Source organism: Ictidomys tridecemlineatus, chromosome 12 (assembly GCF_052094955.1).
Source record: "Ictidomys tridecemlineatus isolate mIctTri1 chromosome 12, mIctTri1.hap1, whole genome shotgun sequence".
NCBI classification, from domain to species: domain Eukaryota; kingdom Metazoa; phylum Chordata; class Mammalia; order Rodentia; family Sciuridae; genus Ictidomys; species Ictidomys tridecemlineatus.
In genome coordinates, this window is record NC_135488.1 from 13,906,932 (window position 1) to 13,931,186 (window position 24,255).

Here is a 24,255-nt window from a genome sequence, read left to right on the forward strand (position 1 = left end):
ATTTATTTTTTAATTTTTAATAAATTTATTTATTTATTGTTTGGTGAGCTATCCTTCCAGTGTCATTCCCCTGATCCAAGATCACAAAAATTCACACCTGTGATCTCTTTTAAGAGTTGTGTAGTTTTAACTCTTACATTTAGGTATGTGACCATTTTGAGTCAACTTCTGGATATGGTGTGAGGTTGGGCTTCAACTCATGCTTTTGCATCTGGTATCCAGTTGTACCAGTACCAGTTGCTGAAGACTTTTCTCTCCTCATTAAATGGTTTTGGCACCCTACGTGAATATTAATTGGCCATAAATGTGAGGAAATATTTTAAGACTCTTTCTTCCATTGTTCAAAATACCAGTCTTGATGACAATGGCACTGTACTGTTTTCCCATCATAAGTGAGTCCTCCTATTTTTGACTGATCAAGATTATTTTGACTATTCTGGACTTCTTATATTTTCTTACGAATTTTAGAATCAATTTTTCAATTCCTGCAAAACAAATCTGGGATTTTGATAGGGATTGTACTGATTCCATACATCTATTTACTGGCCCACTTTTTATCAAGTGATAAACCAAGAACCCAAATGTGGGTCTCCTCCTCAAAACTCAAACTCTTGCCACACACTGTCTGATAGCATTTAGGGGCATTTTAAATACCTATAAAATTATGTTAAATTCAAATATTGCTTATCAAAGAAAGACTATAAATCCTCATATCTTCTACAAATACTGTAGCTCATGATCATTTTTCTTTCTTGTGAAGTTAGCCTTTCTGATTTCTAAGGCACTGCCTGGCCTCTGGAGGATGGGCCAAGCCACCAAGATCTCATCAGAGTGGTGGGACACAGGGATCTTCCCTCCTCCTCGTCCTCCAATGTGGGGTGGTGCTGACAGGGGCCTGAAGATGTACAGACACCTCCTGGGGATGCTGGTGGTCCTTAGACCTGCTGTCATGGGCACTGGTGGCCCCTGAGAGGATCTGGGGGTCTTAGGTATCCACCAGTATAACTGCAATGATTCTTTAGTTGTCTCCATTCTATTTCTTCCCAGTTCATGGCAGAGAGCAAACAAAATTTGCTTCTTCTAAGTTTGTTTCCCACACAATTTTCTTAAACTTTTGGCATCTACTACCATATTTATCTGCTGACAAGAACTAGCAGGCAGAAAAAAGGAGTAAAGTGTTCAAGGAAAATCCACAGGCAGCCAGGGAGACAGCTGCTTATCCACACACCAACTGTTGGCTTTGTCAGAGACCCAAATATGAGGGTGGCTCAGGACTTTCATAGGATAAGGAAAATTCTGCTGAGAAAGTTAAAAGTAATTGGTGCTTCCAGCCTCTGGGGGTGGAGGAAGCATCATTAACCAACCCCTGAACCTTCATCCCTAGAATGCACCTGAGAAAGCAGCCTTCAGCTCACTGTTGAATTCACCTTGACCTCACTGTGAGGTACTGGGAAGTCAGCACCTTGAACTCATCCCTCCAGGAAGCAGTGGTCTTAACAGCCTCCCAAGTGGAAGGACAATGCCTGAACGCTCACAACCCACAAAGGATGGGACAGCAACAATCAGTGCACGAAGGGGGGAATGGAACAATCTAAGTGCCCAACAATAAGGGATTCAATGACAAAACTTACAGACCATTTATTTAACAGACTGCATAGTGTTGTTAAAAATGATAATGCCTAAGTGTGTTTATTGTTACATTAAAATATTTGTAAATTAAATGGAAATTATAAGTCTTAAAAAAAGACAGCATCCTCATTTGGTAAAAATTTCATTTGGTAAAATCTGACATATCTCTCTAGATCTGTTGACGTGTTAGAAAGTCCAGAGAGACACATTGTAGTGTGACAATCATTGTATCTGGGCAACGGCAAGTTGGATCATTTTCATTTGTTTCTATTTGTTTCTTTGCCTTTTCCAGTGAGTGATCGATAGCTTGTCAGGGAGGCTGGGGAAAGACAGGCCTCGCTTGGGAGAAAAGCAAGCATCTGCAGAGTTGCTGAGAAGAAAACCACTCACTTATCCAGCAGGTTCTCCCTGGGTACCCGAACCTTGTTGAAGATTAAGATCCCGTTATCCACACCGTGCAGACCTGGAGAACAGAAATGAACGCAGCTGCAGGGAATCCAGGCATCAGCCATGTTGGCCCTGCCCTTTCCCAAGCCTTTGCTCTAGAAGTGTTGATGCTCTGGGTTGGGGCTGAGGGGTGAGGATGTGGTCTGTCTGTCTGTCTCCTGAGCCCACTCAGCCCACTCCCCCGCAAGTACAGAGGACAGTGAGTGTGCTCTTCCTTCTTCCTAAGCTCCGAGGCTTAGGCTGCGGGCAGGTCCCCACCAGAACCTTCCAGAAGTAACCGTGGTTCTCAAAGGGAGAGTTCTAGGCAAGGAAAGGACAGGAAGGCAAGATGGCGGGCCAGCTTGCTCTCCCAGGAGAGCAGAACCACAGGGATCCTGCCTCCAGGGCCTCATCTTCAGCGTGCAGGGGGAACTGATGAAAGCAAATGCCACAAGACAAGGAAAATGGCCACAAGGACACGGGAGGGGGGCAGTGTCCTACAGTCTGCCAGACCTACTTCCTAATGGCACCTGTGGTCAGACGCTAGGGTCTATGTGTTGCTCAAAAAAAATCTTAGGGAGATTTAATCCAGAGGCAAAAATGCCTTCTTTCATAAAAGATTTTATTCGAACCTCACCCCTTGACAAGGACATGGTACATTTTGGAGCTTACAAGGAAACCAGGCTGACCTTCCGCAGTTGCCAGTGTTTTCAATGTCTGGAGAGACCTTTTAAGAGCTCGGCCCACTCTCTGTTCTCAGCAACACATGATGCACAAGGTCCTTTCCAGGGGCCAGGGCCAGCCAGGGCCCAGTCACCCAGCAAACCCAACCTAGCAAACCCACCTGCAGCCCAGCCCTGCCTCTGTGGGAATGGTTAGTTTTGCTCCCTTGGAGATGAAACTCTGTCCTTCCCCCAGGGATGTCCTTCTCCCTCTTCTCTCCCCACTCTCTCTCTTGTTTTTTTTTTTTTTTCACTCTCATACTCCTTTCTTTTTTAAAATTTTTTAGTTGTAGGTGAACACAATACTTTTACTTTATTAGTTCATTTTTACATGGTGCCGATATTGAACCAGTGCCTTACACGTGCTAGGCAAGCACTCTACCACTGAGCCACAACCAAGCCCCTCACACTTCTTTCTTTGGCTTTGGCTGGTCCTTGGCCAAAGATGGCCACGGCCTCAGTGTGGTCTCACTGAGTGTTAAGGTTGAACTGTGCTCCCCCATCCATATTATGAAGCCCTAAGCCCTATAAACATGACCTTAGTGGAGAGAGTTCATACAGAGGCAACCAGGTTAAAAAGAGGTCAACAGGGTGGCCCTAATGTAAACAGTGGTGTCCTTATAAGAAGGGGAAATTCGGAGACAGGCACATGCACAGGGATGTTAGCATGAAGATGATCATTTCCCAGCCAAGGAGAATCCTGGGTCAGACCCTTCCCTCACTGCCCTTGATCTTAGGCCTCTGGTCTCTAGGACCGTGAGATGCTAAATTGCTGGCGCTGAAGCCCCTGCTTAGCCTTAGCAGACTAATGCTCTGTGCCAGTCTCAGACGTCATCAAGGGCCTGTGAGCATGAACACCACAGTGGGCTAAGGGGGAGAGAGAGAGAGCACAGAGCCTGCCCTCCGAGTGCCCAAGTCTAAAAGGGACAGAGAAGATGGACAGTGTCCAGTAGCTGCCTTGCTACTAGGAAATTCAAGAAGCTGGGAGGGATGAGGCTGGTTTGGTCTGCCTTCTCTGGGACTCACCTTCCTTGTGCATCATATCAATAGCTGTCACTCCTGGGTACAAGCCTCCATTCTCATCCCGGATGGGAACGATGAAACAGTGGGGCCCTGAGGGAGGCAACAGAGACCCTTAGGAAACTCCCAAAAGATGTGAGTAAAGTTTGACGCACTTCCTGGGATGGAGTGAAATTCTTTTGATCCCAGAATTCCTTCAGTTCTGCACTGTGCACTGCATGCAGAAGGGAATAACATCAGAACATAAGGATAAATCCATCATCATTTCCACTCAGGAGATGATGTTGGTCCTGAAGATAGAAACAGCCCTGCAAAGTGGTGTTCCATGTAAAGTACTCACTGGGAAAGAGAGACAGTACAGCAAATCCTCTGGCTCCCATGTCAGTGACAAACCTTGTGAACTTCCGTTGATGATGAGCTGGGCAAAGACGGCTGCGTAGTTCCCACACATGGCGTTCCCGATGTACATCTTCTGGGCGTTTTCACACGGTGTGTGGATTACGAACTCCTGCAGAGAGAGAGAGGAAGCCACGGAGTGTTCCCTCACATGGCCCGTTTTAGCTCCTGGGCTCAACACAGAGAACACTATGACAACAGACCCACTCGGACACTTCCACCTGGTGAAGCCAAGGCCATCAGCTGTGCCAGCGCTCAGACTCAGCAAGGTGAGTTTTCAGGGCATGACCCCCCCAGCACAGCAAGTGCCCAGGTTTTATCCCTCACCCTTCCTGATCTCTCTTTCTGATACCATCAAGCCGAGCCTGCCTGGTTTTAAAGTATGGTTTATCCTTCCTCAGTGATCAGCGTCTCTCTCTCTAGACTACTTCCTACTGAGGTTTTAACTTTTGAATAAAATAATCCAACACCCCACTTGGGAGGTCCCACTGAAAGAAGGAAACATCCAATGATCGGGGCCCTGGATGGGTTGTTCCAAGCCCCACATCTGCGTGTTTCATCTTGTCTTATCCCTTCTGGGCAAGGCTCTTGGTTCTCTGCCCTCTACTGTTCACAGGCCTGGGATGTCTCTGCATCCCTGGCATGGGCCTTTGTTTGAACAGCACCCAACCAGCTAACCGGAGGCCAACACTGTGCCTGGGTGCAGACCAGATACACAGGCAACCTTGACCTAGTCCCTCCATTGCTTAGAATAGCAGCCTGAACAATTTTATTTTTATGAAAAAGAAATCATTAAAACCTTTGGATAGATGGGTCCAGAACCTGCTCAGCCACTTTTCTGGCCTATGAATAACATAAGCAAATGTTGCCCAAAAGCTTCTCACACCCAAGACCTTAAAACAGAAGCACCCATCAACGGGTCTCTCTCCACATCATGAGGAAAAGGATCTTAGAACGTGCCATGCAGTCTACCACCATGACCTGGCCACGATTCTAGCACCAGTGTCACTGGGACGAGGCAGGGAGGAAACGCAGGCATTTTGTTTTCAACTTCTGCACAGAACTCAGTCTTCTGTTTCCAACTCTGGAAGCCTGAACAGGGATCCCCGTGGAAATGCCGCCCTTCGCCCCTGGCCTTCCCCAGCCTTGCTCGCCACATGGGTCACCTTCCAATCTCTCGCCAAGGAGAGAGCCACACTGTCAGCTTTGGGCACAGAGCTCCTGCAATGGGTCAGGGAGCCCAGGGGAAGTGACAGAGGGGGAAACTGCACATATAATTGGAGCTGACAATACTGAAGAGGACTAAACTAAACTGACAAGTTATTGATCACGCAAAGATGATCTCAGATTTCAGATTATTAAGTATATAGACTGCACTTTGCCTCAGGCCAAGAAACACAGTCTTGAGGCCTAAGAAAACACTCTCTGACATCGGTTTGTACAGGGAAACTTCTAACATGTGCAAGAGCTTTTCAGAAACATAAATGGACAAGCTGAGTCTTTTCAAGAAAAGTCTCTGGAGGCTGCCCTTGTCTTATCTGGCCAGCCAGGAGTCCTCACAAAGAAGAGGTGCAAGGCCGGGTGCAGTGGGAAGATCGGCAAAGCAACCTGTGTGGTGGGGGTACCTGCCCGTGGGGGAGTAAGGGAAGGAGCAGAGGAAACCCTGGCCTGGCAGAGAAGGTCTGGTGGGACGGGGAAGAGGGCAGGAGGCCACCGTCCCCATAAACATCTGGCACACCCCGGGAAGGAGGTTTGTCACTTCTGGCAAGATGCTTGATGTGGAAAATTTACATCAGCCAAAATGCTGGCGTTAAAACTGGGTCTAAATAACACACACCATGTGTGCCGGTTGCTAGTGTAACTATTTGTTGAAGGCCAGCAAAATGGCCAAGCACTAAAAATATAAAAAATAAAAAATAAATAACTGCTTTGGTCAGAGAGCTCATAACCTCATTTATTTTTGCCAGTAAAAATAAAATTCTCTCTTACCTCTTAACTGTCCATACCACTAGCCCATCCACACACACCCCAAAAAACTAAATAAATAAATAAACAAATAGAAGAACCAACTCATAGGAGTGAGTCACCAGAACATGAGAGCTTCCCTGGTCCTGGAGGGAGGGAGGCTCCTGGCGTGGCCTGGCATTTCAGAAGGGAAACGAAGGAGGAACGAGACCCAAAGAAGGGCGAAAGCCACCCTCTGCCACACCAGCTGCCAGTGGGGTGCGTCTGAGACGGGCTGTTCTCTTCCCTTGGAGATGAGCGCACACCAGAATCTCCACGTCATAACTGCGACTCCAAAATTCCCCTGTCACAAAGTGGCAGCTGCTGAAGTCACCAGGTAGCAAGGTCATTTATGCTGCGTTGGGAAAATGGGACCAACGCAGGAAATTGTTTTTTTTGGGAAAAAATAATTGTAAAGAGAAACAAATAAATAACAATTGTGGGTGGTTTTCCTCCCCCATTAATGACAGCAAGGTGACCTGGATACTGCTACTTGGGGAAGGAAGAAATTGGCCAAAACCAAAAAGATGTAGGTCAGTGAGCCGTCACCAGCAGAAGCCACACTGTGAAGCGCAGTCCAGCCAGCATCTGAGACTCTCTTGTTAACTGCATGACCCTAGTCAGTTCCTGAAGCCCCCTGAGCCTCAGTTTCCCCATCTGTGAGACAGGGACAACACTACCTTTCTATATGATTGTAGGACATTCGACACAATGAGACACAGAGTGCTTAGAGTCACCTTAGCACATGCATGCTCCATGGACGGGAGCCTCTGAACGTCATGACTGAGGGACGGGTGCTGGACAGAACACAGAGCACCCTGCAGAGGCAGCTGGACACAGCACTGCAAAGCCAGGTGCTCTCTGAATAGCAGCACTCGCTCCTGCTCTTCCCATGACCTTGGACATCACTGGCTACTGCAAAGAATGAACTTCAAGGGGAGGGAAAGCAGAGCACCCTCCATACAGCTATCACCTGGATATCATCCTACATGGTGGCCACTTCCAAGCAGCACTTGTGGGCCAGGCACTGTGGTGCACACCTGTCATCTCAGGGGCTTGGGAGGCTGAGGCAGGAGGATCACCAGTTCATGGCCAGCCTCAGCAACTTAGCAAGGCCCTAAGCAACTTAGTGAGACCCTGTCCCTAAATAAGAAATAAAACAGGCTGTGGATGTTCAATCCCCAGCACCAAAACAAAACAAAAGAGAAGAACCAAGTAGCATTTGTGGTCAAGAAAACTCTGCAGACAAAAGTCCAGGTTCAGAAAGACATGCTTAGGGAAAAAAGGAACAGGCTGAGAGATGGACACCTGTGCCACGCCCACACTGTGCTCACACACAGGCCTACACACGCAGGTTTACAAAGGCTCACTTGTAGAAAGAACTTCAAGATGTAATGCTCCCTTCAAGTAGTCCTTCAGGATACCCAATATCAAATAAGAAACTATAAAAATGGGTGAAATAAGTAAATAGTTGTTTTCTTTATTCAGGGGGAGCAGTTGCTAAAGAGGGGGCCTCTACAAAGTGGGGACACACTGCAGGCTGTGACCCAGGATGGAGACACAGATTGATATAGAGAGTCTTCACCAAAATATTCATTTCACTATTAAGAAGAAAAGGGAAAGACAGAATAACAAAAAAAAAAAAAAACAATAAAGGGAGAGGAGAAACAAGCAGAAGGGAAAATATCAGAGTTCTTCACGTTCAGTAAAAGTAGAGAAAGACTGTTTTGTGCAGCCTCCTGTGGCCACAGGTGACCATGAGAACATTGCTTGATACAGTTGGCCCTCCAAATCCTTGGGTTCTACCGACTCTGGCTTGAAAATATTTTTAATTGTGTCTATTCTGAACATCCATGGACATTTTTCTTACTACTGTTCCCTAAGCAATGCATTTTAGCAACTCTGCACAACATTTGCATGGTATTAGGTATCATGAGTACCCTAGGGATGACTCAAACTACACGGGAACATGTGCATGGGTTCTCCGCAATACCATTTCTCTAAGGGACTCGAGCATCCATGGATTTGGGCATCCACGGGGGTTCCTGGACCCCTCACAGGCACTGAGAACCACTGTGCCATCCTGGAGGACTTGACTCCTGGTAAGGAAGCCCGGCACTGAGGATGCTCCAGCATTAGAGAGTAGCAAACACACACGGCTCTGAGCGTCCTCCACCTGAAGCTGCTGGGAAGGGCAGAGCAGCTGTAGGGCTGTCCCTGTGGAGCTGTTCCACAGGGTAGCTGGTGAGTGCGAGCGAGGTGCGTGGTGTCGCATGGCATCAGGCTCAGGGAGGCTGAGCTTGTGTCCACCTCCACCTAAACACATAGACGCTTGTTCTGAATCCGAGTTCCTCAGCCACAGAGCAGGGTCCCAAGTGTGACGAGTCTCCATGCCCTTCCCTTAGCTACCTGGCAAGCTCTCTGTGCAAGGTCTGTCTCCTGCAGAGGCCCCCCAACTCCACAGACTCAGTCCTATGTCCTCAGGCCTGCCCAGTTCACCCATCCGACGACTCTGCAGAACTAGTCTCTTCACACCATAAAGTTGGGCTCAGGAAGAAAGACAGTCTGGTCTGTACAGGTCACCCGCTGCCCTGAACCATGGAACATGGTACAGACTCCTCACCTGAGCCACAAGGTCAAAGGTGGCCTTCGTCTGGATCCCTCTCACATTGCTCCCGTGGCCCCTCTCGGTCATTGCAAACATCCCGGTGTATTGTTGCTCCTGCAGTTCAGCAGATGTGAGAAGGTGACTAGCTGGTCAGAGCCTCAGCTGCAGACCTCAGACCATCAGAATGTTGGTGACAAAGGGAGAGGTAATGACACCTAACGTGAGCTTACCAAGATGGCAGAATCAGCACAGTATTTAAGATAAGAGTGCAGGGGTGGTAACACAGAGGCAGAGCACTTGCCTAACGTGTAAGGCACTGGGTTCAATTCTCAGCATTGCATATAAATAAATAAAATAAAGGTCTATTGACAACTAAAAATTTATTTTTTAAAAAAGAAGATACTCTTGAAATTCCCATTTGGAACAAGAATTTTGCTGACCCAAATGTTCTTTTATTTTCTTTTTCTTAAGACACTCACACATCCCTAACTACTATAGATATTGGAGGCTCTTCATAGAAGAAGCTCCCTGCTCAGGTGCACACCATACCTTGAGTGGCTGCAGCCATTGAGTGACATGTCTGGGGCTTCCAAGATTCCTCACAGCACCACCAAATAGCCAATAAATGATTCCACACTAGAAACAAGGAAAATGCAAAGCATTGTTAGCAAGGGTAGGCAGTTTAATGACAATCAAACCCACTAGGCAAACTCCATCCCAGGAACCTTGAACTTGACCTAGATCCCACAGGTGAGTAGTCTCCGTGCCCTTCCCCTTCACTGCCTGGCAAGCTCCAGTGGCTCTCTGCCTGTGGGTCCCTCTCTTAGAAAGGCTGCCTGCCGCAGTCTGGCTGGGCACAAAATCACGAGCCACTCAAGAAGGAACAAACTTTATTTTTTGAAACTGCCGCTAATGCCCCGTATGCGCCCGGGAAGATTGCCGACCACTCACTCGGTGTTCTCCCGGAACCCCAGAGGAAGTTCCTCCCCCGGAATTCCCTCCTACTGCACTTCCCCAACCAATGGGAACTCTCCAGGAGTCTGTAGCAGGCCCAGGTGAACAGCAGGAGTCCAATATCCATATGAATGAAAATCTTAACATAATCATATCATCTCAATGGCTAGCTGGGTCACCTTTTAACCAAAAATGCCATGCATCATATCACTTGGCTGTGGCTCTTAGCAGCTGCCCCCCAACTCTACAGAGACTCAATTCTCCTTCTCAGGGCAGCCTGGTTCACCCCATCAGAAGGTGGTCACCCTTCTGAAGGTGTTTCCTGGGAAACCAGCATCTGGTATGTAGAAAAGTATCTGGAGCAATGACGCCAGATGTTGACCACCATCTGCAGAGGTGAGCCCTGCCACAAGATGTCAGCAAACAGGCTGATGGGAGAGTGAGTCAGAGCAAGTCAACAGCTTGGGACAAGTCAGCCTGGGCTCTGCTCCAGTTTAGTACTCAGTGCTGTGAAATCTAGATGAGTGATGTGGAGCCTGATGTGACAAATGGAGCTCACACACGCAAGCTCCCTGAGGCTCACAACACTGTGACAGACACATCCCCATGCCCACCTCACAGAGGAGGATGCAGAGGGTCAGAGCGGGAAGCTGCAGTTCAAACGGAAGCCGCCTAATGCCTAGTAGGGCTTCATAATGTCGCCATGACCTGGCCTCAGCACTGTCATAAGGAGTGCCTTCAGTGACAGCCAATGCCAGGCACCTGGCCTAGTCTTCATGAGCCCTGGAAAAGTGCTGCTGACAAGGAAGAGGAGGGGGAGAAAAGAGGGGAAAGAGGGAAGGAGGGGGAAGAAGAGGCTTGTGCAGCAGGACCACTTGGAGGGAGCTGGCTGCTGACTGCAAGGACAGAGGACTCAGGGGCACAGACGCTGGCTGGCCCGAGGGTCAGCATTCTGGCCCCTCCTAGCCACATGCCCCACATGCCCACATGCCCAGTGATCCTCTAGGGGGCCCTTCTCCCCTGGAATAAATCCAAATGGTTTGTGGGTGATGCTGACCCCGTCCCCAGCTTTAGGAAGAGTCTGTAGCTCAGGACTGGCTGATGGTGGATCATGCCCCTGGCAATAAGGATGACCTCAGGGATGGCCCTATGACCTGGATGGGTCCATCCAAGGTTCCCCCGGGGGAAAGGAGCTGTTACCTGGAGGGTCAGAGTCCTGGTGCTGCTGGTGGCCAGGTTGCCGTGAGCTGGCCAACACACAGGGGATGAGGAGAGGGAGGAGGTGGCCCAGAGGTCCCGCGCACCCCGCCTGAAGCCAGCTGCCCCCAGGGCCCAGCAAGGCCCTCTTTGTTCAGGCAAGTCTAGAGTGGGCGTTAGTCTGGGATCCTTGGCACCTGTATGAGCTGCCTGCAGCCCACACACATGGGCAGCCTGGATGAACACCATCAGCTCTATGACAATGACACTAATCTCAGCTCTATGGGATGTGACTTCATCAACTCTAAGCCAACACCAGCTAAAACACTCTTGACACTGGGACAGCAAACTTCACAAATCCCATTTGATGTAGAAAGTGCCCTTCATCTGGAGAACCCCAGTGTCCTGGGAAGAGGCTTACTGCCCTGGCCGCTCAACACACTTCCCTACAGGATCACGGAGGGTACTCGGCATGACCCTGCTGTTGCCAGCTTAGGGAAATGACATCAAGGGTTGCGTGTATTTTTCCCTAAGCCATCTTAGAAGTAAAGTTTTACAAAATATATTTTACTCAAACAACAAGAAGTTTAATCTTCCACCCCTAAATCTGGATGGTAGCTGACACAGTTTTCACAGTGTTATTCCTCTTCTAGGTTTAATCCTTCCTAGTCTTGAGGAAGGAGAATCACAGTGTTGCCGCTGCATGTTGAAAGCTTCCATTCTCTAGCTATAGGAGGAGCCCCGGCTGTCAGTTTTCAGAGAACAACACCAGTAAACAGAGGAGGCATCTGAGAGACCCCATCCACACTATGGATCCGAGTGTGGGGTTCTCCTTCACAAAAGGTACATTCTGTGAATGGCGGGCAACCAGACCAAGCTTGGATCCCCTGGTGGGGTCTAAAAGGTGATTCCTGCCTCCCAGCCTCCCGCAGGAGCTGTGGGGGAGGGGAGAGGCATGGCCAGCCAGCTGAGCCAGTAGGAAGGTGGCAGCGGGTCCCTAGGGAGAGAACCAGAGGGATCAGGACAGACACAGGAGACAAAGCTGAGGGCAGTGTTTGGTGGGAATAGGAAAGACAGGACTCTGGGAGATCCCTGGTCTTAAGCCAGAGTCACCAGGGGGTGGAGGCCCACCAACTGCAGTGGGCGGCTTAGAGGAGGAGCCTGGAGGAGCTGGGAGGAGATTTTGAGGCCGGCATCCATCCAAAGTGCCCCTAAGTGGAAGTGTGTCCGCGCTGCCATCATTGCCTGGTGTCCTGCCCCAGCAGACCTCAAGGGACAGGATGCTGAGAGGTGCATCTTCTCTGAGAGAGACTGGGGCAAGCAATAGCAAGGAGATTAAGAGGTGCCTAACGAAGGCCCTAGTCCCCACATGTGCCCAGAGGGCCTGTTCAGAATGCCCCCACTCGGTCCTCTCAAACCTGGAGAAGGAAAGGACTCTGCATCTGGTGCCGGGGGTTGGGTGATGACCACAGAGTGTCCAGCAAGGGTTGGCAGGAGCCTCTGAAGGACACAGTGGAGCCACCTGAGCACTGAGAGCTGCAGGAGGACACGACCAAGAGGCCAAGGGGTGGGCCTAGCAGGCCTCTGACCCCCAGGTGGGGACCAGAAGGAAACTGGGACCAGTCAGAGCAGAGACACGTGTGGGTTCCTCCTCAGTCCAATCACAGAGTTCCTCCCAGGACCACTGCTGGGGAGGCTGCCAGCCACATCTCAGGGGTCACAGTCCCCACCACTCATCAAGCTCCTGTGACAGGCCAGCCTGGTAGCATTATTGATTTAGATTTGTACAAAGCCTGTGGATGGGCCACAGTGGCACCATCTTTACAGAAGGACAGCTAAGGTACATGCACAGTAGGAAGGCCTGGACCATGACCAGCAAGTCCTAGACACAGGGCGTGCACCCTTGTTGTCTGGCTGCTCTCTTGCCACAGGGAGCCCTGGAGGTCCATCATATGCTCAGGAAGCTTGCCGTGCCAGGGCTGTGACAGGCCAGGCCCCTTCTACCCAGCATCATGACAGTGGGTCTCCTGGAGGGCCTCTGGAGCCTTCGGGGACTTTTCGTCTCATGTGGGATGCACTGAAGCACAGAAAATAGCTTTTGAGACAACAGTGACCCCAGAAAGGATAGTGTTTGGACCAAATTATGTGCCCCCAAATTCCTATTTTGGATCGTTGCCCCCAGTGCTATGGTACTTGGGGCCTTAGTGATAGACAAAGTCTAACCCTCTCGGGGGCTAGTGCCCATGTGAGAAGAGGAAGAGAGACCAGAGCCTGTCTCCTCATCATGCACACACAGAAGGAGGAGGGCACCCTGCGCACCACAAGAGCCCTCACCAGGACACGCCATGCAGCAGCCTGGTCTTGGGCTTTCCAAAAATGTGGAAAAACATGTCTTGTGGCTTAAGCCCTGGTTCATGGCACCTTGTTAGGGCAGCCCAGCAGACTGATAGAGAGCTCGGCGATGGAGAGTAGAGAGCAGAGGAGAGCTGACGTGCAGCCAGGGAGGAAGCATTAGGCTCCTTCGGGCCTCGGAGGCCCCGGGTACATCCACGTGTTTGGTGGAGGGCCATGGAGTGGCTCCTGAGCTGGCACGGGGAATGCAGAGCCCCCCGTGAAGACAGCCATTGGCCCTGGCACCTCTCTGGCCTTCCTAGCCCTTTGCTCTGGGTGGCTCTGAGCCAGCCCCAGCCCTGCCAGCACTGGGATGCGTGAGCAGAACTGTGTTTGTCCAGAGCGCTCAGGGCAACACAGAGCCTCTGCAGGAACACAGACTGGGCGAGGCCCAGCTCCAGGAGTGCAGATGACTTTTGTGAGTTGATGGTGACACCAGGTTGACAGCCAGCTCGTATGAAAAGCAAGGGCTGCCAGCTGCTCTTGGGCTGGTGGGAACCCCTGATCCACCCAGAGCTCACGAAAGCTGTTCCCAGCCCAGTACAGGCCCTCCTGGGCAAGCTCTCTGCCACCTGCAGGAACAGAACAGAGCCTCTGCTTCCAGGCCAGACTCAGGGCAGGGTGCACAGGTTTCTCCCACTATCTAGGACTCCAAGTTCAGGAAGCGATCTCCCACAGTGACTGATGTGTGGGGAATCAGTGGAGTTGATAGTAACTATTGCTAACTAAGTCATCTTTATGGTGATAAAATACTGTAAAGCTTTTAGCCACTTTTAGTGTACAGTTCAGTGACATTGAGTCCCTTCGCAATGCTGTGCAACCATTACATTTCCAGAACTTCTCATCATCCCAGGAGGAAACTCTGGACCCAAACAGCAGTAACTCCCCAGCTTCGAGGTCCATGTCACTTCATCTCCCTCCACCATGGCCTTCCCTTCCCACACCCAGGATTATGGGGAAGTTTATCCTATCATTTCATCACTAAATGTTTTTATGCATCTGTAAAAGATAAACACTTTTTAAAAACAGCTCTAAAACCATTATCCCTCCTAAAAATATCACACAGGTCCTCTGACATCACCTGAAGTGCACTCCTCAAACTTTCCCAGCTGACGTGTGCTATTCCTTTGCAGTTTGCCGCTTGAGCCAGGATCTAAGCAGTGGCCACAGGCAGCCCTTTGTTGCAAGGTCTCAGGTCTGACCCCTGCTCATTCCAATAATCCCTGTACAACTCTGTCCCTGAGCTCACTGCAAGACCATAAAGGGGTCGGGAGGGGTAGTGGGGTTGGTAGCACAGGAACCCCCAGGATGGGACAATGAGCCTGGACTGGGATCCTCAGCATTTTTGAGAGGAGGAGCTGTTTGTTGTCTCTTGGTCGACTGCCCTTCTCTCTGAAAGCCACAGCCTTTCCATCCAGGAGGGAAGAATCACAGGGAGGCCAGCCTCTCCCCAAAAGGGCTGATGGTGGACCCCTCCCCACAGATCAGCATGCACAGATTTCTTTGTTTTCCATTCTCACCCCTAGAAAATGCCCATGTGGAACTGAAATAACCGCCATCTTGGACTCACCACCAAGCAACCTGGCTTCCTGCCCCATCATCTATCTTCAGGTTCTTTGTCAGGAGACAAATCTTTCCCCTGGAGACAAAAGGACCAGGTGTCTGGACAAGGGAATTTGTTTTCAGACCCAACAGTGGCCATAGGGGAAAGGTGGGGCCATGGGATTAAGCCTGGAATTAAGCCTCTGTTGGGATTCAGGGAGCCACGCAGGGCTACGGAGGTCCCTCTACCTGAGCTAGTCCATTCACCACCCTTGGTGAGCTCCTCACAAAGCAGTGAGATGTCATTTTTTGGCCATGGGATTGGCAAAAAAGGAGAAGCCTGAGGATTCCAGGTGTGGAGAGGATGTGGACCCTGGGATTGGAGTGTATGCTCTTGACAGGCCTGAGTTGATGCAATAATACTGACATGGCCTCTAGTGTCAGGCATTCCTCTAACTAGCAAGTCCAAGCCTAGTTAAATAGCTAAAGGAAGCCTGTGCCAATGTTCAACGCCAGACATGCACAAGAGTATTCACAGTGGCATTTTTCACATTAGCAAATTCCTGCAAGCAACATGAGAAAGTGAATGGATAAGTGCTATGATATATTCATGCAAAGGAATATTATGTAGCAGTAAAAATGAACAAACTACCCTCTCTATGTCATTCACCCAGTGATTAAACTAAAAGATGGAGAACAGATTTGTTGTGGCTAAAGGTCAGCGGGGAGGTAGGGGATGGATACAGCTACGAAGGGGTAGCACCACCAAGATTCTTTGTAATGATGAGAAAGCTCTATAGATTGATTGCAGAGTGGTTACAGAATCTATTTATGGTGTCAAGTTGCATAGAACTACACACAAGGTTGAGTTGATGCAATAATACTGACATGGCCTCTAGTGTCAGGCATTCCTGACACTAGTGGTTACTGAATCTATTTATGGTGTCAAGTTGCATAGAACTACACACACACACACACACACACACACACAGACTTACACACACACAAATGTGTATGTGAAAACTAAGGTCTGTATCCTCATTAAACAGAATTGTACCAATGTCAATTTACCAGTTTTATGTTTGTATTATGGCTAACCAGATGTCACCATTGGGGGAGACGGGTTTCACATGATCTACTAATTTTATGACTTTCTATAAATATTATAATTTCAAAATACAGTTTTAATTTTCAAAATAAAATATTTAAATTTTTTTTTTTACTTAAGAAGAACAGTGAGTTGCAACATTGGGATGGACCTTAGCGATGATACCCAAGTGAAGAGAGAAAATCACAAAAGGTGATGAGACTGTTTTCATAAAATTAAGATCCATGAAAATAACTCATTGCTACAACCAGGATAAAGCGATAGGAAAAGAAAAGCAGAGGAAACCAGATTGGGTGCGCTGGCTAAAGGGGAAGGCAGGCTGCTGGGCCTGAGAGCTCACCTTCACACTGGTGGCCAGGTCGGCTGTGGAGAGCACCTCCCCGATGACGAGGTCCCGACTGACAAAATTCTTCGTCTTCTCTGCCTGCAAACATGATAGAACCAATGTCAAGGTTTCCTTGTAGTTTGACCTTGAAATCCCCATTATTATAATATGTGCATGTTACATTGGGGGAGGGGGTGCGTTCTGGGGATTGAACTCGGGGGCCCTCCATCACTGAGACACATCCCCAGCCCAATTCTGTGTTTTGTTTAGAGGCAGAGTCTCACTGAGTTGCTTAGCATCTTGCTGTTGCTGAGGCTGGCTTTGAACTCAGGCTCTTCCTGCCTCCACCTCCCAAGGCTCTGGGACTACTGGCCTGTGCCACCGCACCTGGCCTGCATGTTACTTTTGCAATAAAACACAATAAAAGTCATTGTTTAAGAAGCAACCCCACACTCCACTGCAGCAAACGTTTTCCTCTTGTTTCCATGGAGCCATTAGTTTCTGAGAACAAGTATGTAGGGCTCACACACTCTTTTCTTTCATAGAAGCAAGTCCACCACGCCTGCACTGGTAACAGACACTCCTTACTTGGGCTTTGCTTGGGCTTTGCTTGGCCTTAGCCAGGCTCAGCCCTGGCCTGGCCTGCCAGAGTTCCCTCAGCAGAGCAGGCACCCCAGGATGCACACCCAGGTGACTATGTCCATATGGAAACAGAGGACTGAAAAGGCTGGGGAACATTCTGGACTTAGGTAAAGCAATATTCTTTGCTTTCCTAACCAGAGGCCATTTCTGGGCTTTGAGGCATTAAAACCATGAGGTCCTGGTCCCGCTTCACTGCCCTCTTCTCTTGCACAGTGGGTGAGCTTGCTCCTCTGCCAGCAGGAAATGAGAGGGGCCAAGCCCCCATTGCTGGTACATTTTAACAATTCAGAGGCAACCAGCACTTCCTGAGAAGGGGGAGACGCCATGAATGGACAAACTCTAACTGCCCATTGTTGGAATGAATGCCCTTTGTCCTCATTGACTAGTCCCTCTGAGACCCAGCCACAACACCATACCTGTGTGTATGTACGTCTACTATAGTCATGCACATGTGTGCATACACATATGTTGTGCATCCACATTTACATAAGCATGCATGCCTACCTGTGCGTGCGTTGTAAACATGTACACCTATGTATGTGTGTGCCTGTGGAGACAACTGTGAATGTGTGTGTCTGTTCCTGGGTGTGCACACGTGCCTGTGTGCACAGTGACTCTCTACTATCAGGATAACAGCCAGCCTCCCTGGATGGCTTTGTCTCCACATTGGCATAAGCTCTCTCCCTAAATGCACTCTATATTTCCCCTCCCGTTGGTTTTTATGTTTCTCTCAAGCGTTATTAATTTTATCAAACAGCAACTGTCAAGATTTATGACTCTTATCATGGCTCTGACCCAATGCATCTTGTATTGATTATTTCCTAAAATAACTCCAGGCTGCAGCATATACCACTGCACGATTCCAGCTCGGGCTCACACTGGAGATTCGGTTACTAGTAAATAATACAAAATAACCATTGCAGATATCTGCAGATTTCTCAGAGGGCCCAAGTATCCTTTGTTGCACAGATCCTTATGGAAGTCCTAACCCCAGGTAGGAGATGGAAAAGGTCAGGCTCAAGGAAGCAAGTGACTTGTCTAACCAGTGGCACCTGGCAGGTGACAGAGCCAGGATCAGAAACCAGACTGACCAGGTTTCTCATCCAGATTCCTCCCCACCCCTCACTGTCCTCATCATTAAGTACTCCAGGTGGCTGGGCCTCCTCACAAATCAACTCCAATTTTGCACCACCAACCCTGTACCCAGAGAGCACCTAAGGTCAACCTGCTGGGTGTCCTAAATAACTTCCTGAGAGTCGTCCTCTGCAGCGGACTTTCCTTTGCCTTAAGCCACCTACTCTGCTCAAACTTAAACCCTCAGGAGTGTCTAAGTCTCTCAGAATTGACTGTCTAAGTCTCTCAGAATCGCCAACAGTTCACAGTTTTCTTTATATTTCATTCTCCTAATGTATACTGTCAATTGTCGAAGTATAATTTTGTCATCAGTGGTATTCAAAACTGTGGTCATTTTTACTCACCAGTATGAAATAAATTGCAAACACATTTGCTGAAGAATCAGCCCAAACTTGGCCATCTTTGAGCATCATAAATTGTTTATGCTGATTACTTCCCTTCCCCGGTCTCCACACGAGATGGCCACCTGTGCTATTAGACCTGATGGGAAATGCCAACAGGAGTTGACTGTTAATTCTGTGATGTTGACCTAAGCGTGCATTTGGACTGGTCCATTTTCAAGAAGTCAAACCAGAGTTCCAAACCCGAGACTAGGCTTCATTTGACAGACTGCCTGACTGGTATAGATTTTTTAAATCTTCTCCATACATAATTTCTCTCTTTTCTTCTTTCATTTCTGATTGGCTAGTTGTTCATAATTAAAGAATGTTCAATATTGACAAGTTTCTCTCTCATTGAACTGGCACCACTAACTGAATTACTTATACTTGTCATAATCAATCAATAATCAACGTGTTTTTGTCTGCATCCATTCTTGCAGCATTTCTTTTGTATCAATGCTGCCTTCATTTACACTTGCTACATTCAGTCCAAACCAATCTCCATGTCATCGTGTAAATTGGTAGCAATTTTAAATGATAATAATTCTATAAATATATGGGTAGACTACTCAAGCTTATATTTCATCCAAAATTACAGCCCATGCTATTTATACTTTTGCTTAATAAATTCAGACTCGAACAGAAGGAAGATCAAGTTTTTCCTTAAGTACTGCTCTTCAGAGCACTCAATGTAGCAGAACTCTGTGATTTAGTATTCTGTTACAAAATCTGCAAAAATTTTGGTTTTCTAAACCCCCAGAGTCCCTAAAAGACATATATACTTCCTCAGTGAAAACCAATGTGATTCGGAACTGGTTGGGTGTGGTGATCTGAGCTGCCTTCCTCTGATGTCAGAAGTCCCCGTGGATCCCTTTGCACTGGGTGGGCAGCCTGGGTTAAGTGCCCAGCCAAGAGTCCTGAGCAGAGTTTTCTTATCTTCATTTTCTAATATGAGTCTCCAAACTGGCGTACTTGCTTCTCCTAATTTCTGTTTCAATTTTTAGTTATAGCTTTAGTCTTACTGAATCTATGTCCTTTGTGAGAATGATCCTCAAATGATTTTATAAAGAGGAAAAAGAGTAAAATGCACAGATTAGTGGGTTTCAGGATTCAGGGGAGGCTCTTGCTTTCTGAACTCATCATCTCTAACCCTCCACAAGATTCTAAGCCTCCTCTCCCCATGGCCATCTTGTGCCTGGACTATTATAACAGCCTCCCAGCTGGACTCTACCCCCACCCTGCCCCAAATATCAGGCACTAGGATCTTTCATTATTGTTGTTGTTGTTGTTATTGTAAAATTTTCATCTAGATACAAGCCTTGCTAAATAAATAAACTGCTGATATTTTTCCTATATTGCAGTTGTCTTTTTATTTCTTTAATGATTTCTTTTGATGGGTATCAGCTTTTAATTCTTAATGAAAGTCAATTTGTTACTTTTTGGCTTGTGCATATTTGATGTTTTTCACAGAAGGATTCTTCTCTAATGGACCTAGCCTGTCCTAAAGTCACAATGACATTTTCCTTTGTTCTTCTACAAATATTGTAATTTTGGAATTTGTGCTTAGGCAGATAATACACCCCAAGTACTATTGTGTATAGTGTGAGGAAGGGATAAAGGGTATCTTTCTGCTACATTTTTTCTATATGCTTAACTAGTTGTTCCAATACCATTTATTACAAAGACATTTCTTACCCCATAGAGACATTAGTTACCCCATAAACTAATCATAAATATTTGAGTTACTTTCAAGGACTCTCCATGTCTGTTCCCTTGATCTCTTTGTCTATCCAAATCAATACCATATACTTTTGAGTCTCTTTGTATTAGGTTTTGAAATCATGTAATGAGAGTCTTCCAACTTTGTCCTGTGTCAGAATTAGTTCAAAGATCCTAGGTCCTTTGCATTTCCACAGGTTGTTGGAAAAATTTGTAAATTCTGATGATGGCATTATAGTCATTTTAAAATCAGCATCATGGTGTGTCTCTTTCCTCCCTCCATCCTCCATGATGAAAATCTCCACTGACCTCATTTGCCATTGCAAGAAATCTAAGCCTGTCAGCATGGCCTCCACATCTGGCCCTTGTCCCCTGGTGGATTCTGGGCATCACAGGTAGAGTGTCTCCATGCACAGAGTTCTGGGAGCATTTGGAAGCAAAGGCAGTAGCCATGTTCTTCTCCTGAGGGGCTTGTGACTATTCCAGGAAAACCCAGTACAAGACTAGTAAGAGGTGGCGTTCCTGTGGCTCTGTCTAAGGGTCCTTTTCATTTTGTAACAACATTTGGAAAATGCTATATGTCAGCATTCTGACATATAGCATTTTCCAAATTCTCATCTCAAATTTAATATCTCTTTTCTTAGCAACATATGCTTCCTACCAAATACCTAACTACTTGGGAAACTTTTCTAATTATTAGTGTAATCACAGGATTGATTTGAAAAGCATATAAAGTCATTATTATATTGACAGCATCTAATAGTGAATATATCCTATTGACATGACCAGTTTGATGTGTGAGTTTAGTTTTCTGTTAGTGTGAAACCTACAGCATTTTCCATTAATTTTAATGCCATGAGAAAATGTTGTCCCAGTTATTATTTCCCTTTGTGAAATATGAATTATGGCTATTTAAGAACTGTTTGGTCAGGCGATGTCACCGGGAGTCACCCAGCACTCATATGTGCCCAAGCACAGTCTGAACATTCACTTGTGACATGCCTTCATGCCTCTCCTCAGCACTTCAAGGTAAATGCTGTCAGCCTCCACAATTCATAGAGGAAGAAACTGAGAACTGGAGAAGTGAGAAATGTGCCTCAGGCCACAGCCTCTCAGTGAAGGAGCCAGACATGAGCCCTTGTCCAACTGATTCCCAAATCAGAAACCTGAAACCATCACAAAATGGTGAGAAAATTATTCTGTGACCACTCCATTTGGGTGAGAAAACAGATTGCATATGCAATCCTGCTACCAGTTACATTTGGGGTGTGTGTGTGTGTGTGTGTGTGTGTGTGTGTGTGTGTGTGTGTGTGCCTATATGTAGTTTTGACTTTCCTATAGTGAACATGTATCACCTTGATAATGAGGAATTTTTCAGCATTTCTCCCAGTGAGGGTTTGCTAATCTTGGTATTGTGTCCATCTGTAACTGACACTTCTCCAAATCTCATGGCATCAGTGGGAGGCAGAGAAACAGACTTGGTAACAGGTAAGAACCAAGCTGGTTCCATTGCCAGGAACTGGGGGAAATAGCACTGAAGTGCTTCAGGGCCGGAGGCCCAGGACTCGTACCTGATTCTCTATGCCTGATTCTCCCTGCCTGTTCAGTGGCCCTGGTGGGAGGTTCTCAGGTCAGGAACCCGTGCCCAAGCTTTATCCTTTGGCAGGGAGGGAGCCACTGGGAACCACCAATGGTATCCACATGCCATGTTTGGATGGCCATAAATGACAACACCTTGTCCTCACCCTTGAAGTCAGACTGGCCTCTCCCCAGGTACCATGATTAGGGCAACCTCCTCCATCACACACATGAGGTCGCCACTGAGCTCTGAGCAGCCTGCTGTGCTCAGTGTCCACCTGACTGGCCTCGCTAGGCTGTCTTTGTATCTTCCTTGGCCATCACCCTGTGGCTGATTTGTACCAGCCCTGGCATAGCAAATCCTAGACCCTTGGAAACAGGGATGGTCTCCTATTTACCTCAAGTTGGAGGCCTCTGCTCTTTCTGCACCTCAACAGAAGGCCAGGCAGGGTAGATCTTGGCCACCCAGGTCTGCGCAGATCTGGTTTGAATCCTGCCCTGCTCCCTTGCTCTTTAGCTCTTGCTCTTGAGCTACTTCTCTCTCTAGGCATTACCTGGGCCTGGAAACTGGAGGGTCACATTTACTTGTGGATTTACCAGGGGATTTAGTGGGATACTGGGTGCCAAATGCCTGCCAGCCCTGTTTTACTTCTCTGGCTCCTTCCCAGTCTCCTCTCTGGTCCTTCTCACCACCAGACAAGCTCAGTCCTTGAGCCTCCTCTCCTCCATTACCACACACGCCTTGGGGACCCACCCAGCCTCACAGCTCTAACTCACCTCTATGCCCTTGACCTCCCACGCTCCTCAAGCTGTTTGTTGGTCACATCCCAGGGCTAACTCCTGACTTAACCTCAGATCTGCTTGGATGGCTGCCGTAGTCTGGCTGGGCACAAATAACCGGGAGGTCACGAGCCACTTGTAGGTTCAAACAGGAACTAACTTTATTCGAGAGCTCAACGGGAACTCAACGGGGATTCCATGAGAACTCAATGGGAACTCTGCGAGAACTCAAAAGTAGCGGGCACCCCAGGTAGCAGGAGCTGCCTTATTGCCGGACAGCAGAGGTTTATATACACAACTGAATACACAGCTTGTTTCAATTTAGCATCATCAGTTACAGCAATCAATCGTTATCTTAATAATTATACACAGCTTAACTTAATTATCATCATCTTAATGGTTCGCTGGCGCTACCCCTCAACCACTCCTTCTGGCAAAATGCCAGGCACCATCTTGACTTGGTTGTGGCTCTCAACAGATGGCCCCACTTTGGTGGACAATACCCTGTCCTTCTAGTTGCTCAGACAAAACACCATGGAACCAATGTGCCGTTCTTCTCTCCCACTCTCTCACATCCATCACTCAACAGATCCCGCTGCTTTTCCTTCAGCAGCCTCTAACTCAGCCACGTCCATCACCCTGACTGGCCAGTCTGGTCCCAGCCAGTACCACCTTGGTCCTAGGTGACTGAAAAACCCTCTCAACTCATCTTTGTGTGCAGACCTGCTCTCATAGAGTCAGCAGAAGCCAGGGGATCCTGGAGAAATGTCAAATCATATCCTGCTCCACCGGGTCCCTCCAAGCCTCCCATTTCAGCCACTTCAAAGAAACCTCTTATAAAGCACCTCAAGTTCCAGCTCCCCACCACCTCCCAGGTCCATCACCCCCTACTCTGCTCCCACCACAGTGCCCTGTTGCTCCATTAACAAGCCCAGGACCCTCCCGCCTGCCCTCAGGCCCTCGTATCTGTTGTTCCCTCCGCCTGGATGCTATTCCCATGACACCCACCTAGTTCACTCCCCATCCCCTTAGGCATCTTCACCTAACCATGGAGCACCTCCATCTCTCCAACTCTCCCAGCACCCCTAGATTCTTGATTTTTAAAAAATGTTTTCAACATATACATAACATAAAATTTATTATTTCCATCTATTGTTTTCAATTCCAGGAATTAAACCCAGAAGAGACAGAATTCTACCACTGAGCTACGACCCCAGCCCTTTTTTTTTTTTTTTAAAGACAGGGTCTTGCTAAGTTGTTGAGACTGGCCTTCAACATGCAATCCTCCTGCCTTAGCCTCCTGAGTAGTTGGGATTACAGGTGTGTACCACACTCCACTTATTTCAACCATTTTGAGCATACAGTTCTGTGGTGCTAAGTACACCATGAACTTTTTCATCTTCCCACACTGAAACTCTGCACCCATTAAACAATAACTCTCCATTCTCATTTCCCCTCAGAACCTGGAAATGGCCTCTCTGCTTTCTATCCCATGAATTTGACGACTGTAGATATTTCAAACAGATAGAATCCTACAGCATTCATCCTCTTGTGACTAGCTTATTGCCCTTAGTATAAGGTCTTCAAGATTCATCCATGTTGTAGCAGGCATCAAATTTTTCTTCTTCTTAAGGCCAAACAATGTCCACTGTAGGTCTGTATATACACCATATTCAGTTCATCCACTGTTGATAGACAAT

At 47.7% G+C, this 24,255-nt stretch overlaps 1 protein-coding gene across 2 annotated transcripts in view; it reads right to left on the bottom strand.

Annotated features, from left to right (window-relative positions):
- LOC144369054 (acyl-coenzyme A oxidase-like protein) overlaps positions 1 to 24,255 on the bottom strand; it is a 250,112-nt gene that overhangs the window by 183,159 nt on the left and 42,698 nt on the right. For both annotated transcript variants that reach the window (XM_078028126.1, XM_078028127.1), the window contains exons 3-8: positions 16,338 to 16,421; positions 9,355 to 9,441; positions 8,821 to 8,919; positions 4,191 to 4,305; positions 3,804 to 3,890; positions 2,020 to 2,092 (exon numbers count right to left, since the gene is read on the bottom strand). In XM_078028126.1, the coding sequence (XP_077884252.1) occupies positions 2,020 to 2,092; positions 3,804 to 3,890; positions 4,191 to 4,305; positions 8,821 to 8,919; positions 9,355 to 9,441; positions 16,338 to 16,421 (545 nt within the window). The remainder of the gene's footprint in view (positions 1 to 2,019; positions 2,093 to 3,803; positions 3,891 to 4,190; positions 4,306 to 8,820; positions 8,920 to 9,354; positions 9,442 to 16,337; positions 16,422 to 24,255) is intronic.